Below are 15,439 nucleotides of genomic sequence, written 5' to 3'. Positions count from 1 at the left end.
ATTGCCTATGTAGAAAATCCAAAAGAATCGACAAAAGAACTCCTAGAACTAACAGGCAGTTACAGCAAGGTTTCAGGATACAAGGGTAATAATATATGAAAGTCAATCACTTTCCTATTTAACATAACTGAACCTGAGGATTTAAAAAAAACTCAAAGGGAATTCCCTGATGGTCCAGTGGTTAGGACTCAGCGTTTTCACTTCCAGGGCCTGGGTTCAATCCCTGGTCAGGGAACTAAGATCCCACAAGCAGTGCAGCATGGCCAACAAAAAAAAGTCACAGAACTAAATAACTGGAGAGATATTTGACGTTCATGGATAGGAAGACTCAATATTATCAAGATGTCAGTTCTTCCCAACCTGATCCATAGATTCAATGCAATCCTAATCAAAATCCCACCAAGTTACTTTTGGATTTTACAAACCGATTCTAAAGTTTACACAGAAAGTCAAAAGACCCAGCATAGTCAACAGCAGAACCAAGTTGGAGGACTGACATTATGAGACTTCAAGACTTACTATAAAGCTACAGTAATTAAGATGATGTGAAGGGGCTTCCCTGGTGGCGCAGTGGTTGAGAATCTGCCTGCTAATGCAGGGGACACGGGTTCGAGCCCTGGTCTGGGAGGATCCCACATGCCACGGAGCGGCTGGGCCCGTGAGCCACAATTGCTGAGCCTGCGCGTCTGGGGCCTGTGCCCCGCGACGGGAGGGGCCGCGATAGAGAAAGGCCCGCGCAACGCGATGAAGAGCGGTCCCCGCACCGCGATGAAGAGTGGCCCCCGCTTGCCGCAACTGGAGAAAGCCCTCGCACGAACCGAAGACCCAACACAGCCCAAAATAAATAAATAAATAAATAAATAAGAAAAATCCTTTAAAAAAAAAAAAAAAAAAGATGATGTGGTATTGACAAAAGAATAGACAAATAGATCAATGAAACAGAATAGAGAGCCCAGAAATAGACCCACATACATACAGTCAACTGATCTTTGACAAAGAAGCAAATGCCATGCAACGGAGCAAAGAGAATCTTTTCAACATATGGCACTGGAACAACTGGGCATCCACGTGCAAAACAATGAATCTAGACACAGATCTTACATCCCTCACAAAACTTAACTCAAAATGGATCAAAGACATAGATGTAAAATGCAAAACTATAAAACTCCTAGAAAATGACATAGTAGAAAATCTAAATGACCTTGGGTATAGTGATGTCTTGAGATATAACACTAAAGGCATGACCCATGAAAGGAAGAATTGATAAGCTAGACTTCACCGAACTTTTAAAAATTCTGCTCTGTGAAAGTGTTGGAAGGTGGAGATATTGAATAATACCCTCCAAACTGAGAAGGGACTTTGAGACCAAAAAACAAAGCAGGCAATTCCATAAAGTGTAACTATGAAGTTTATTGGGGGTAACTGACACAGACAGGATCAGGTGTTTGATGATCCAGAGGCATTAGCAGCTGTATGCCACACTGCCTAAAGGGGTACAGGGGAATTTAAAGGAGCCGAAGCTAAAAATAGAATCTCACTAATAGGGAAAATCATATCCTCACTGACAGGAACCAGGGGTCTCATTACCATCTGGTTCAGCAAAAGGCATTCTTCCAGTTTTCATATCAGATGAAGGAAAGGGTAAAAGTTGATAGGGAACCTAGCTGGCTTGGGTGCTTTCCTTGTGAGTAGACTCAATCTCAGTCCTGCAGAGAGGAGGGCAATACAACTGTGGGCTTAAGGTGGAGCTGACAAAGTGGAGTCAGTGCAGTTCAGCCGCACCCAAAACACTGTGAAGGGAATGAAAAAACAAGCCAGAGACTGAGAGAAAATATTTGCAAAAGACATATCTGATAAAAGACTGAAATGCAAATTAAAACAACAGTGAGATATCTCTACACACCTATTAGAATGGCCAAAATCCAGAACACTGACAGCAGCAAATGCTGACGAGGATATGGAACAACGGGAACGCATTCATTGCTGGTGGGAATGCAAAATGGCATACCCACTTTGGAAGACAGTTTGGTGGGTTCTTACAAAACTAAACATACTCTTACCATGTGACCCAGCAATGCACTCCTGGTAATCACGCAAAGGAGGTGAAAACTGATGTCCACACAAAAACCTGCACATGGATGTTTATTGCAGCTTCATTCATAATTACCAGAACTTAGAAGCAACCAAGATGTCCTTCAGTAGAAGGTACTGAAAATAAACTGTGGTACATCTAGACAATGGAATATTATTCAGTACTAAGAAGAAATGAGGTATTAAGCCCTGAAAAGACATGGAGGAACCTTCAAAGCATATTACTAAGTGAAAGAAGCCCATCTGAAAAGGCTACATACTGTATGATTCCAACTATATGACATTCCAGAAAAAGCAAAACACTATGGAGACAGTAAAGATATCAGTGGTTGCCAGAGGTTGGGGGTAGGAGCGATGAACAGGCAGAGCACAGAGGATTTTTAGGGCAGTGAAACTGTTCTGTATGATACATGTTGTTACACCTTTACCCAAACCCACAGAACGTACGGCACCAAGAGTGAACCCTAATGTAAACTACTGACTGTGGGTGACTATGATGCATCCATGTAGGTTCATCAATCGTAACCCATGTATCACTCTGGGGGAGAGGATTTTGCTAATGGGGGAGGCTATGTACGTGTGGAGGCAGGAGGAATACGGGAAACCTCTGTACCTTCCTCTCAATTTTGCTGTGAAGCTAAAACTGCTCTAAAAAAAAGTCTATTAAGGACTTCCCTGGTGGTGCAGTGGTTAAGAATCCGTCTGCCAATGCAGGAGACACGGGTTCGAGCCCTGGTCCAGGAAGATCCCACATGCCACGGAGCAACTAAGCCCGCGTGCCACAACTACTGAGCCTGCGCTCTAGAGCCCGTGAGCCACAACTACTGAGCCCGCGTGCCTAGAGCCCGTGCTCCGCAACAAGAGAAGCCACCGCAATGAGAAGCCCGCACACCACAATGAAGAGTAGCCCCCACTCACTGCAACTAGAGAAAGCCCGCGTGCAGCAACGAAGACCCAACGCAGCCAAAAATAAATAAAATAAATAAATTTATTTTAAAAAAGTCTATTAAAACAACAACTATGCTCTTATTCTCACCAAATCCCACACATATACACACTTTCATCTCCCTCCCTTTGCTGAGACACAGGAAGAGGACAACAAAGGATAGATGGCAGGGAAACAGCCCCCCTGAGGGGCACCTCCAGCTTGAAGGGATGATGTGGGAATGGGTCACAAAGGGGCATAAGCAGGTGAGCCTAACCAGGCCCTAAATCCAGTCGAACTCTTTAGCCCTTCCAGATGTACTAAATCAGCATCTGGGATGTGTTAGTAAACAACACAGTCCTAAGCATCAGCAACTGTATAAATGGCATCCCTAACACAAAACTCTTTCAGTCAGTCAGAGATCCTAGGACTCTGTGGATTGCAGCAAGCATGCCTTTACCAAAAGCAAACATACGCACAAAAAGGTGTTTATACTTGCTCTTCATGGAGAATTCAGTGTAGAATTCTCTTGTCCCAAGGCTGTACTGTGGGTGTGATACGCAGTGGGGAAGGGGCAAGTGGAAAGGCGGGGGAGATAAATTCGCAAGAAGTTCACAAGGGCATATGCAAAGCATTTACCCAGAAACAAAGTTTTCCAGTTTTTGTCCAGTTCTGTGGGGCTTCACTGAACCCAGGTCACTGGTTTACAGTACTTATTAAACCAGTAAGAAAACATTTTTCTAGCTACTCATATTTTTCCTTCCTCCTTCCCTCCCTCCCTTCTTTTATTCCTTTTTCCCTTTCTCTTTCCTCCTTTCTTTTTAAAATAATTTTATTCAGGCATATTTTATAGCTTATGTAATTCATCCATTTCAGTTGTACTATTTAACAAGAGAATGTTCATGTTAAGCTGCACATTTCCTAGAGGAACTGGCCCCAGAACCCAAGATTGCTGCTCCAGGTATAGATCTTCCTGGTGTAGAAGCCACATGGACAGAATTCAAATCCTGGTTAGGCCATTTCCTAGCTGTGTGCCTGTGGCTAAGCAAATCTCTCCAGCTTGGGTTCTTCCTATGAGAATTAAAAGTAACTAAGTTAACTAATGAAATTAAAATTGATTAAAAGGAAAGAGGACTAACAGAGAAACCTCATTCCCTGGCTGTTCATGCCCTGAAACCAGCTACCTTCCTCTCTGACACTTCATACCAGGATATGCTGTTTGTTTTCCAGTCATCAGTCTCAGGTTACTTAACTTCAAATATTAACCACAGGGTGGTGTGTTAACCCATCATAACATTTGAAGAATCATGATCAGATTAGACCTTGGAATAGTGTCCTGGGAGGAGGGTGGGGATGAAGGTGGAAGAGGAGTAATGACCTGCATGACTCCTTGACCTCGGAGCCAGGACATGTCCAGACTCCATTTGTTTTCCCACATTGCACAAAGCCAGCGGTGTTACAACACCTTCAAAAGGAGCATCAATTCCCGCCTAAGCTGGATGATTTTACATTTTTCTTGGGATGCCTATGAAGGCTGTTTGCTAGTTGGTAGAGCACGTGGGCTTTGCAGTCAGGTATGAGTTCTGCCAGCTCTGCCACTTATTGACTATGTGGCCTTAGGCCGTCACTCACTGTGCTCATGCTAGAATGGAGATACTCAGAGCACCTTGCTCACATGATTGCTGGGACAACGTGATCATACTAATCCTTACAGAGCTCTAACTCTGCACGAGACACTGGTTTCAGCCCTTTACACGTATGACCTCATTTACTCCTCCCAGTGAACCTACGAGTTTGCTACGTCCATTAGCTCCATTTTATAAATGAGCAAAGTCCAGAGAGAGCCTACCTCACCTATCTGAGGTCACACAGTAAGAGGTGGAGCCGGGATCTGAGTCAATCCGGGCAATCTGGTTTCGCCACTGGTGTTTAATCACCTCACCAGACGACTTTTCTGTGCTATATGTTATCTTTTTGAAGAGGAAATAACATATGCAAAATGCCTGGCACTTAGTAAAAGGGCAATAAATAGTAATGCTGAAATAATAAATAGTACTTCAATTTCCCCAAGCCTCCCCAGCTTATAAACAGTATAAACAGTAGTAACAGAAATTAATAACAACAGCTATAAACAGTAGTAACAGAAATTTCACTCAATTACATCTCTGCCTGCAGGACACGAGCCCCAAAGTCTCCTGAAGTTATCCCTCGGGTGTCTCCTGTCCTTCCACACTCACCCCCCCGAAGGCCCTGCCCTTGAAGTCCCTTGAGAGTGGGGTCTCACTCTGCTTCTGTTTTGAGTGACTTCTCTGCCCCTCCCTGGGGCCAAACCTCTGGTCAAGTCCCTTGGTCCCTAAGCAGAAATGGGGCTCCTGGGCCACAGCAGTCAACACTGTCAACTTGGAGGCCAGTAACTCTGCTGGGTTCTCCATCAACTGTGCCCCATTACATTCAACAGACATTTCTGAAGCAACTATTATGTTTTGGAAATGGTGATAAAAGACACATAAAAATGAAGTAAAATACAATCAGATGCCTACTAATACTAAGGTCCCATACAAGATCAGCCTTTCTTACCATATCCATGAAAAATAGTGAGGAATATGAAAGAGAAAGTGTTGTTTTTGTTGTTGTGGTGGTGGTGGGTACCTACTTTAAGTGATCAACTTTACGTTTGAATTCTTGCAAAGGAAATTATCCTAACTTCTTCTTTCTAAGTCAAGGAAAGCATGTGAACCGTACCTGGACATTGCAGCACTGTAATCTGCCTTTCTACCCTATTACCAGGGGTTTTACCCATAGCCTCTCAAGGACTTTGGTATGTAGTTACTCTAGACCAAAATGTCCTAATTTACTCGGAGGCAATTCATTCCTCAGAGAAAGTCACTATAAATTTAGAAAAACCACCCTACTCCTCTTCCAACAAAGGGGCCATAAGACCCAAGAACAGTGATGTGTCCAGTTACCCAGGTGACCCTGGGGAGAGAATTAGACAAGAGATTTCTAGGAAAAAATATAGCCTACATAAATTTTAATTTTATGAAAACTGCAACTGAGGAGTTTGTAGTTATTTTTCAATAGCCTTAAACTTACTAAAGTACAGGCAAAAGCAAGATACTTCCATTCAAGAGGAGGAAGAGAAAAGCACTCAGAAGTTGGAAGCAAGCCTGTGTGAGGGGACAGTGGTCACCTGCTGCCTATAAAAAGAATTCCCAGGGCTCACAAAACTGGTTTAACCAAACTTTGTCCTATGAGGCCCTCCAGAGTAAAAAACATTATTTATTTATGATTGTGCTCCAATATTGTTTCTAATTCTTACAGGGAAGGTGAATATATATTTTTTAAATTGGAAGATAATAAAAAGGTAGACAATTTTCAGGAAAAAAAGTAGATTCTGAGATAGTAGTAAAATCTGTCATTATAAACAGAAAAGATTGATGGACTCAGATTTCCTGTTTAAAAGTGCATATAGGGCTGTTTCTAAGTCCTTTCAGAATTTAATTTTACATTAATTCACTGAGAATTCCCAGCCCTGTATCATCTGTTGGACAACAGGGTAAAAGGCCCAGTACTCAGCATAAGCCTAAAGAAATCCCAAGCTCGACAGACGACTGGAAGGTCACCAGCAGTGCGAGGTGAGGCCTACAGGCCTACTGTGTGATTCTGAGAGAGTCTGAGTCGAGACCCCACCTCCTGAAACCTCCCTCATCGCTTCCCCAACCAGCAGAAATCATCCTGGGAAGCTCTGCTCCGCCTGACTGCTCCACAGGCCCAGGCCTCAGGAGGAAACTCTGATCTTTTGGTCAAACTCTTATGAAGGAGAATTAGCAAAATGAAGGGAAGGTGAAAGAGCCAGAAGAACTATCAAGAAGACAGGGAGGGACATGGGTCTAGAAGTCAAGTTAAACTGATGGAGGAGGGAGCCCTGGAGTAGTTGGGTGCTTCAGACCCAAGAGACATGGAATTGTTTAGTGGGTTCTCAAGGCCCAACCAAGACTGACAAAATCAGAACTCTGGGGCTGGGGTCCAGGGTTCTGTTTTTATTTTATTTATTTAAACTTTTTAAAAAATGTGGACCGTCTTTATTGAATTTGTTACAATATTGCTTCTGTATTATGTCTTGGGTTCTTGGCCATGAGGTATGTGGGATCTTGGCTCCCCGACCAGGGATCGAACCCACACCCCCTCCACTGGAAGGCGAAGTCTTGACCACTGGACCGCCAGGGAAGTCCCAGGTTCTGTTTTTAAAAGCCCTTCAGGTATAAAGGTTTCAGACATTATATGAAATTTCAAAAAAAAAAAAAAAAAAAAAAGCCCTTCAGGTGATTTGATGACAGCTACAGTTTGAGAACAACCGGTTTCATGAATTACTAATGTTCAAGGTATTGAGTCCCACCCAATCCTCCTTAAAGAGAAAAAAGGATATAATTCATGTCATCTTTATATAAGAAAAGGGGTATATTTGTTTCCTTTTGCTGCTTTAACAAATGATCATAAACTTAATGGTTTTAAAACAATACAGATTGATTGTCTTATAGTTTTGGGGGTCAGAAGTTCAAAATCAGTCTGACTGGGCTAAAGTCAGGATGTCAGCAGGGTTCCTTCCTTCTGTAGGCTCTGAAGGGAGAATTCTGAAACCAGGCAGGACCGAATGGGGCTTCAGGGCATGAAAGTCTTTCTAGTCCCCTATTTCCTGTTTGTAGGAAATAGGCTTCATTCAGCCTCTATGACCTTTCCTGAGTTCTAAAGGGCAGCTTCAAACAGTTGCTAATCAGGGAAGTGAGAGAATGCAGAGACAAGGGAGGAGCAGTCAAGAAACAACAGTGTAGCCTTGGGGCAGGGTCCTGGTTCCCCTCAAGGGATACACAGAACAGTACCTTTGAGCTCTTCTGCAGAACTAAAACCCCCACCCAACAAATGGAAGATGTTAACTATTCGATGAAGCATTCTTCATTCCAGAAAGAAGGTCACAGTTCAATATCCTGAGAACCACAGATCACGGGACCACCGGATGCCAGATGATCTCTAGATTGAAGGGATGCAGGCCCTGCACGCACCCTGATCCTTATCAGAAATCCCGCCCCTTGACTACAAGACTCCTCACAACCCTCACCCTCCCCACCCACCCACCCCCACCCTGCCCCGGGATGGGACACACTGTTTTGAGGGTATTAGCCCACTGTGGCCCCCTTTGCCTGGCAAAGCAATAAAGCTATTCTCTTCTACTTCACCCAGAACTCTCTCTCCGAGATTCAATTTGGTGCCGGTGCACAGAGGCCAGGGTTTGGCATCAGTTCGTTGCCTTTTCCAGCTTTAGAGGCAGTCCTTCTCCCTTGACTCATGACCCCTTCCTCTATCTTCAAATGGTACCGTCTTTAAATCTCTCATCCCCGGTTGCCTCCTCTCCTCTTGCTCTACTGCCTCCCTCTTTTAAGGGCCCTTGGGATCAAAATGGACCACTCAGGATAATCTTCCCTTATCCAGAGTCTTAACGAAATCATGCCTGCAAAATCCCTTTTGCCATGAAAGGTAACATTCACAGGTTTGGGGGATTAGGATGTGGATGTTGGAGGGAGGGCATTATTCTGTTGACCATAGGGAGAAAGATGAGACTATGCATTTTCCTTTGCCTGTACTCCCATAAATAAACACTGTAATGATGCATAAAAAACAAATGAAGGTGATCACCTATGGGAATGTGGGAAATGGGGTGATGGGGGACAGAGATGGGAGCAAGAACTCTCTTCCCAAAGTATACTTTTTATAGTATTTTGAGCCAGGTAAATATATTACCTATCACAAAATGACAACACTAAAATATAAACAAAATGAGAAACCTTTTAAATAATGTTTGGCTGTTCTGCTTGAACATGACACATCAGAGACTAAACCACTGGGAACTCTGGAGTAACAGGAGTTATAAGTATTAAGAGAAAAGTGTTTTAGTGGTGATGCAGTTACTAGGGGAAGAAGAAACAAGATAAAAGGATGCACCATTTGGCTTGGATGTGAACAAAACAAGATAAGCACTAAGTCCTGGATGAAGGACTAAGCTCAGCCTTTAAGGAAAAGTTACTGGTTCAGTTTTGGTTAGTGTTTTGAGTTAAAGAGTTCTGCGGACTTTCCAGTCCAAGTTGCCAACAGACGAAGAGGGGCTGAGATCCCATCTCCTTTTCACTTAATTTTTTAAAGTAAGTAATATATTGTGTCTACTAAATTGTATTTTCTTAAATAGGAGTAAATAAGAGAGCTCTTTGCTCTGAACATGTAAGAGAATCTCAGATACTCTCATAATAATCTGATCATTACTGAACATTAAGCTGTGACAGTAGAGCAGGACAATTAAGATTTTGAGAACACAGCCAGCGCATGCCAGGGAAATTATTTGTATGCAGTTAAACATTATGTGTAACTTTGGAGTTGTTTCCCCTTCGTTACGCACAACAGGAACTTTTCTGTCCCCCACAGCCCATCTCACTGCTAACTGTCGTGGTCTGAACGTGGGTTGGAAAAGAATTTCCAGACACAAGGCAGAATGTAAAGAAGATAGAATTTATTAGAGAGAAAAGTCACTGCCAGAACAGCAGGCCAACTTGCTAGTAGTCTGGGAGAGTCGAGCCCAAACATGTGCTATTGATCAGTTTTTATAGCCAGAAAACAAAAGAATGGTCTGAGGTGAAAATTTCGTTTACTGATTGGTCGAGGCACATATACCTTCCTTCTATAGGGTGGGAGTGGGACAGGCCAGATGCCTTTCCTTATTTGGGACAGGTTCCGTTGCCCAGGTGGGCTCAGGAATTTTGTAACCATCGCAACATGGTGGGGAGGGCGATTAAGAGTCCAGTATTGGGTGTAACACTGACACTTTTTCAGGCAGGGTCGTCCTTTGTCCTTGAAGCATCATTGTCCTTGGAGCACCACACTAACCTCCAATGGAGACTCCCAGGCAGGAGTGTCCCCAAGATCATTTTGTACATGTTCTGCATCCCCTCAATGATCTACCACTCTTCCAGTCTATCTGTTCATCAACTCCCCATTCAGCCAACCATCTGGGTCACAAAGATAAATCAAGACATGATACCTGCCCTCAAGTTATTACCATAGAGAGCCCACCAATACGTAAATACCTAAAATGCAATAACTGCCATAAGAAAGGTACGAATAAAGAGCTAAGGAAAGACACATGCAGAAGCAACTAATTCTTCCTGGGAGAGTCATGGAAAGCAAAAGAGGTACGATAATATAAGTGGGACTCTACAGCATATGCTGGAGTTTGCAAAGTAGACAGGAAACGGCAACACAACCCAAGCCATGGGAAGAGCATGAAGTGTGCACGTACACAGACATCTGGATGGACAGTTCTACTTGTCAAGGCAGAAAAGATGGGGCTAGGTTAGGAAAGGCCTTGCTGGCAGTGAGGACTGTGGAGGTTCCTTAATAAGCAATGGGAGTTTTCTAGAAGGGTACGTTCCCAGGTCAGATTTGTGTTAGGAACGGAATTCCAATGGAACTGTGGAGGCCTTTATGGGTTTAGGAAACTTAACTGACAATTTAGGAAACTTCTAGGGAGGAGTTGTTGTATTATATAGCACACATTCCATCCTCCGGTTATGGCTGCCTGGTCTCTCTCCCCCTCCTACCTGGGCTCCTCCATCCTGGAAAGGTCTAATTTTTAAAAATTGAGATATAATTGACATATAACATTATATTAGTTTCAGGTATACAACATAATGATATTTGCATATACTGCAAAATGATCACCACAGAAAGTCTAGTTAACATCCACTGCCGGACTTGAGGACACGGGGAGGGGGAAGGGTAAGCTGGGATGAAGTGAGAGAGTGGCATGGACATATATACACTACCACATGTAAAATAGATAGCTAGTGGGAAGCAGCCTCATAGCACAGGGAGATCAGCTCGGTGCTTTGTGACCACCTAGAGGGGTGGGATAGGGAGTGTGGGAGGGAGACACAAGAAGGAAGAGATATGGGGATATATGTATATGTATAGCTGATTCACTTTGTTATAAAGCAGAAACTAACACACCACTGTAAAGCAATTATACTCCAATAAAGATGTTAAAAAAAAAATCCATTGCCATACATAGTTACAAATTTTTTTCCTTGTGATGAGAACTTTTAAAATCTATTCTCTTAGCTTCCAAATATACAGTATAGCAATATTAACTATAGTCACCATGCTGTACATTATATCCTCCTGACCAATTTTGTAAGTGGAAATTTGCATCTTTTGATCCCCTTCACCCATTTCACACTCCCCCCATCCCTTGCCTTAGAGAACCAATATGTTCTCTAAATCTATGAGCTTAGTTTTTTGGGGGGTTTTAGTTTGTTTAAGATTCCATATATATGTGAGATTATATGGTATGTGTCTTTCTCTGTCTTTTTTCACTCAGCATAATGTCTTCAAGGTCCATCCATGCTGTCACAAATAGCAAGATTTTATACTTTATGGCCGAATAATATGCCATTGTGTGCATATATATATAGCACATTTTCTTTACCCATTCATCCATTGATGGATACTTAGGTTGTTCCCATATCTTGGCTATTGTAAATAATGCTGCAATGAACACAGGAGTACAGATATCTTTTTGAGTTAGTATTTTCATCTTCTTCAGATAAACACCCAGAAGTGGAAATGCTGGATCATATAGTAGTTCTATTTTTAAGTTTTTGAGAAACCTCCATACTGTTTTCCATAGTGGTTGCACCAATTTACCTCTCCACCTACAGTGCACAATGGTTCCCTTTTCTCCACATCCTCGCTAACACCTGTTATTTCTTGTATTTTTGATGATAGCCATTCTGACAGGTGGGAGGTGATACCTCATTGTGATTTTGATTTGCATTTCTCTGAAAATTAATGGTCTTGAGAATCTCTTCATGTACCTCTTGGCCATCTGTATGTCTTCTTTGGAAAAATGTCTATTCAGAACCTCTGCATATTTTTATTTGGATTATTTGGTTTTTTTGCTGTTGAGTTGTATGAGTTCTTTACATATTTTGGATACTAACACTTTACCAGACATATGACTTGGAAATACTTTCTCCCATTCAGTAGGTTGCCTTTTCATTTTGTTGGAAAGATCCAAATTCTCAACCCTCTATTATGTGAAGTTGCTTCTCCATTTCTCAAAAGTCTTGCCCCCAGCCAACACTAAAGCCTATAAGGGCTCATTTCTAGGCTACATAATTATCAAAGCATTTTTCTAAATAATTGCAGTTATTTTTGTTAAGAGAAATTCTGCTACCAGCTGTTAAAGGTAATATAAATTTCTTTATCTCATCACACACATCTAACATATCAACAGCATTCTAAATATTTTACGCATAGTGGTTTTCATGAAGCATAATTATGCTTGAGAAATACAAGGCAGAATTCCCAAAGTTAACTTCAGCAATTCAACAAGGTAAAAATAACTACATGACACTGTGTTGAACTTGTTTTAAAAAAAGGTTTATTTGTTACAAAAATGTTAAATACTAAAACTAAAAACATATAAATTCAGGTCAGGCTATATTAAAATACACACATACCCTTCTTTGCAAAATTATTAAAGATTGAATTAAACAGATGCCTTAAATTAAATAAAATACTCTTGAGGACGTTTTGTCTAATTAGCTATATCAGTGTACTGTAGTTTTTAAAACTACAGTTGAAAAGTTCAGCTGTCTTGGCAGTCAAATTTATCCAATTCTTCAGTTTTCTGCTTCTGCCCATATGAAGCCACCGTGCTGGCTTAGAAAGGGTGAATTTCAGCTATGTTACTGAACCTTCTATATTATAAGCCTACTCTCTACAATATGAACACAGAGTAGTCAGGAGTATACAAGGGTTATATAAGGTGAAAACCTGTCCCAGAAAGAAAAAGCCTTAGTTCTACCATACAGTATCTTCTCTAATTAAAATGATTGGTAAATATATTGAAGCAGAGATCAGCACAAAGCATACATTCATCTAGAAATAATCTTTCAATTAGAAAAACTCAAAAAGAGCACTCATTTCTCCAAGATAGTCTGTAAGGTTTTTTCTAAAAAAAAATTCTTGTTATTTTAAATTGAGTTAATTCAAAGGTATTGAAGAGTCTAGTCTAATTTGATTACTGTTCTGACTAGCCCAGGAGAGCTGTGACATCGGGGTGTTTGAGTCACTCACAGGCGGCAAAGAACTTTCATAATAAAAACTACATGCACAGCACCAACAGAGCACCAGCTCCCAAACCCAACTTCCACTTTTGTCCAACAACCTAGAAACTATCTATGGTCTACTGAAATGCTAAATAGTATTTTCAAGAAAATATTTTGCTTTAGAACTTATATTTTTTAATTTCCTAGATTAAAAGTTAAGACTGACTTAGAATTTTAAGTGCTGTAATTAATGCAGGGGTAAGAAAATGCTTATGAAAAGCAAAAGGCTATCACTGCATTTTAAAAGGCCTTAAATGTGAATGAATTTCTAAAAATCTACTACAGTATCTATTCTTTCCAATGCTAATCTTTGTCAAGTGGAATTTGTCAATAGTTGATTAGCTCAAGTGAGTTAAATACAAAAAATAAAAACTGCATTCCAGTAATATTTATCAACACAATCCAATTAAAATCAGGTTTCTTGTAAGATATTTGTAGGGGATTTTTACTGTTTTACTCTGACAGTGTTGGTATACATCCAAGGACTAACTGTATAGTATTGTGTCTATACTATGGTATAAAACTGTTTAATCAAACCTTTGAACAGTCGGAAGAACTACGTGTATTCTAAAGTCACTGGAAATTACAAGAAAAATATATTCCAATACCGAATTACAGATGAAAATGATGCTAACAACAAAGTAATGTGGTTTTCCATCTCTCAGCTTGTGAGCTTCTGATGTAATTGTTTCTGTTGACATGTGATACAAGAGAAACTAGAATTTTGTCCTCTATCTTAGTACCATTTTCTCTACATGTAACAAGTCTTGATTTATATCCTTTCTCTGAACTTATTAGATAATCTTGAAGGACAAGATTCATGCTATTCCTCATCAAATACCCTTTCAGTCCTCAGAAAGAATTCACACACTTCAAGCCACTGATATCCTAATCTTAGTAAATACACTGAAAGAAGAAAAACTCTTGAGCCTTTGATTGCAAATTCTCTAGAAAGCATCTTTTCCTATGAGCATTTTTATAAGTGCATATTAAAGTCACACTGATCAGTCACTTTTACCAACATCCTGGTCTTAGAGAATGATCAAGAAAGTATTCATCTGTGTAGTGCCAGAATTGTGAGTGTTACAAAGTGAAACCAACATAATGCATATCTCACTTGCCAGCGGAGGTGGCAGAGGAGGGAGGCCATGGGTGGTACAGACTTTCCCATGGGGGAAACCCCATGTGATCTCTTCCCTCAGCAAGCTTCCTTCTCTTTCCTTGATGTCAGTGCCTCTTTTCTGCTTTCAGAGATAATAACGTTTGAGCAAGAAAACATACCCTGCTAGGAGATATGCATAATCTGGGGGGCCCAGTACAGAGTGAAAATGCAGGGCCCTTCTTCAAACATTATTACAAATTTTAAGATGGCGATCACAGGGCACTGAACCAAGCATGGGGCCCTTCTAAGCAGGGGGCCTTGTGTAAGCACACAGGTTACATGGCCACAAAGCCAGTCCTCCATAGATTTCTTGCCTAATCAGAATCCCAGGGGAGAGACAAGGTGGCTCAGCTGGATTGTTCAGATAAAAAACAGATTTTTTTTTCCATTATGGTTCAAACACTACCATTGATTTGGAATGAAATGGCATTTCGCTTTCAAAATCCTAGGCAAATTTCTATTCCTAAGATCTCAGCCTGATCAGTCTTCTAGATTTCTCACTATAGAAACAGTCATACTGGGTCTTTAAAAGGCCCTTATTTTAATAGAGCAATTATTCAGACATGATGAAATTTCTGTATTAATCCTACATGATTTTTTTAAAATTTAAACATTTCTTAAATGGAAGGGGTATTAATATCACTAAACCAATAGGGCATCTTAAAGGGAAAAATAGCTGTACACAGCCTTATATAGTCGGGTGAAGTCTTAATTTTAGCCTATGGTATATTTTGTTCCCTTTTAAGATCATAATAGTAGTTTTTTTCAATAAGAACTAATAAGCACATTAAGCTGTATGGTGATTTTTTTTTTTAACTCCCATATTGGTTGCAGTCACAGGAATTTTCCTAGAACCTAGAAGTACCCCCATTCTTCATAATAACAAGAAAAAGTGTGTGTATATTAAAAACTCCAGGGTTACATTACTAAGCAACGACATTTCCGGGAGTGAATATACTTCCTGTATTCCGCAAGCTGCTTCAAGTACATATTTGATGGCCATCTGTGCTTTTCAACAAAACTGCGTTCTTCCACTAAAAGTTTCAG

The 15,439-nt window shown here is 40.9% G+C and overlaps 1 protein-coding gene across 2 annotated transcripts in view; it reads right to left on the bottom strand.

Moving 5' to 3' along the window:
- RHOBTB3 (Rho related BTB domain containing 3) overlaps positions 1–15,439 on the bottom strand; it is an 85,944-nt gene that overhangs the window by 18,164 nt on the left and 52,341 nt on the right. Inside the window, exon 12 of one of the 2 annotated variants that reach the window (XM_028162669.2) lies at positions 12,478–15,426. The exons of the other annotated variant lie outside the window; for it this stretch is intronic. Coding sequence (XP_028018470.1) covers positions 15,311–15,426 — 116 coding nt within the window. The 3' untranslated portion in view covers positions 12,478–15,310. Of the gene's footprint in view, positions 1–12,477; positions 15,427–15,439 lie in introns of those variants that run through there. 2 annotated transcript variants of the gene reach the window in all.

Source organism: Balaenoptera acutorostrata, chromosome 2 (assembly GCF_949987535.1).
Source record: "Balaenoptera acutorostrata chromosome 2, mBalAcu1.1, whole genome shotgun sequence".
Lineage (NCBI taxonomy): Eukaryota > Metazoa > Chordata > Mammalia > Artiodactyla > Balaenopteridae > Balaenoptera > Balaenoptera acutorostrata.
Note: the sequence above shows the minus strand (reverse complement) of the source record. Positions and strands in the feature narration are given on the sequence as shown.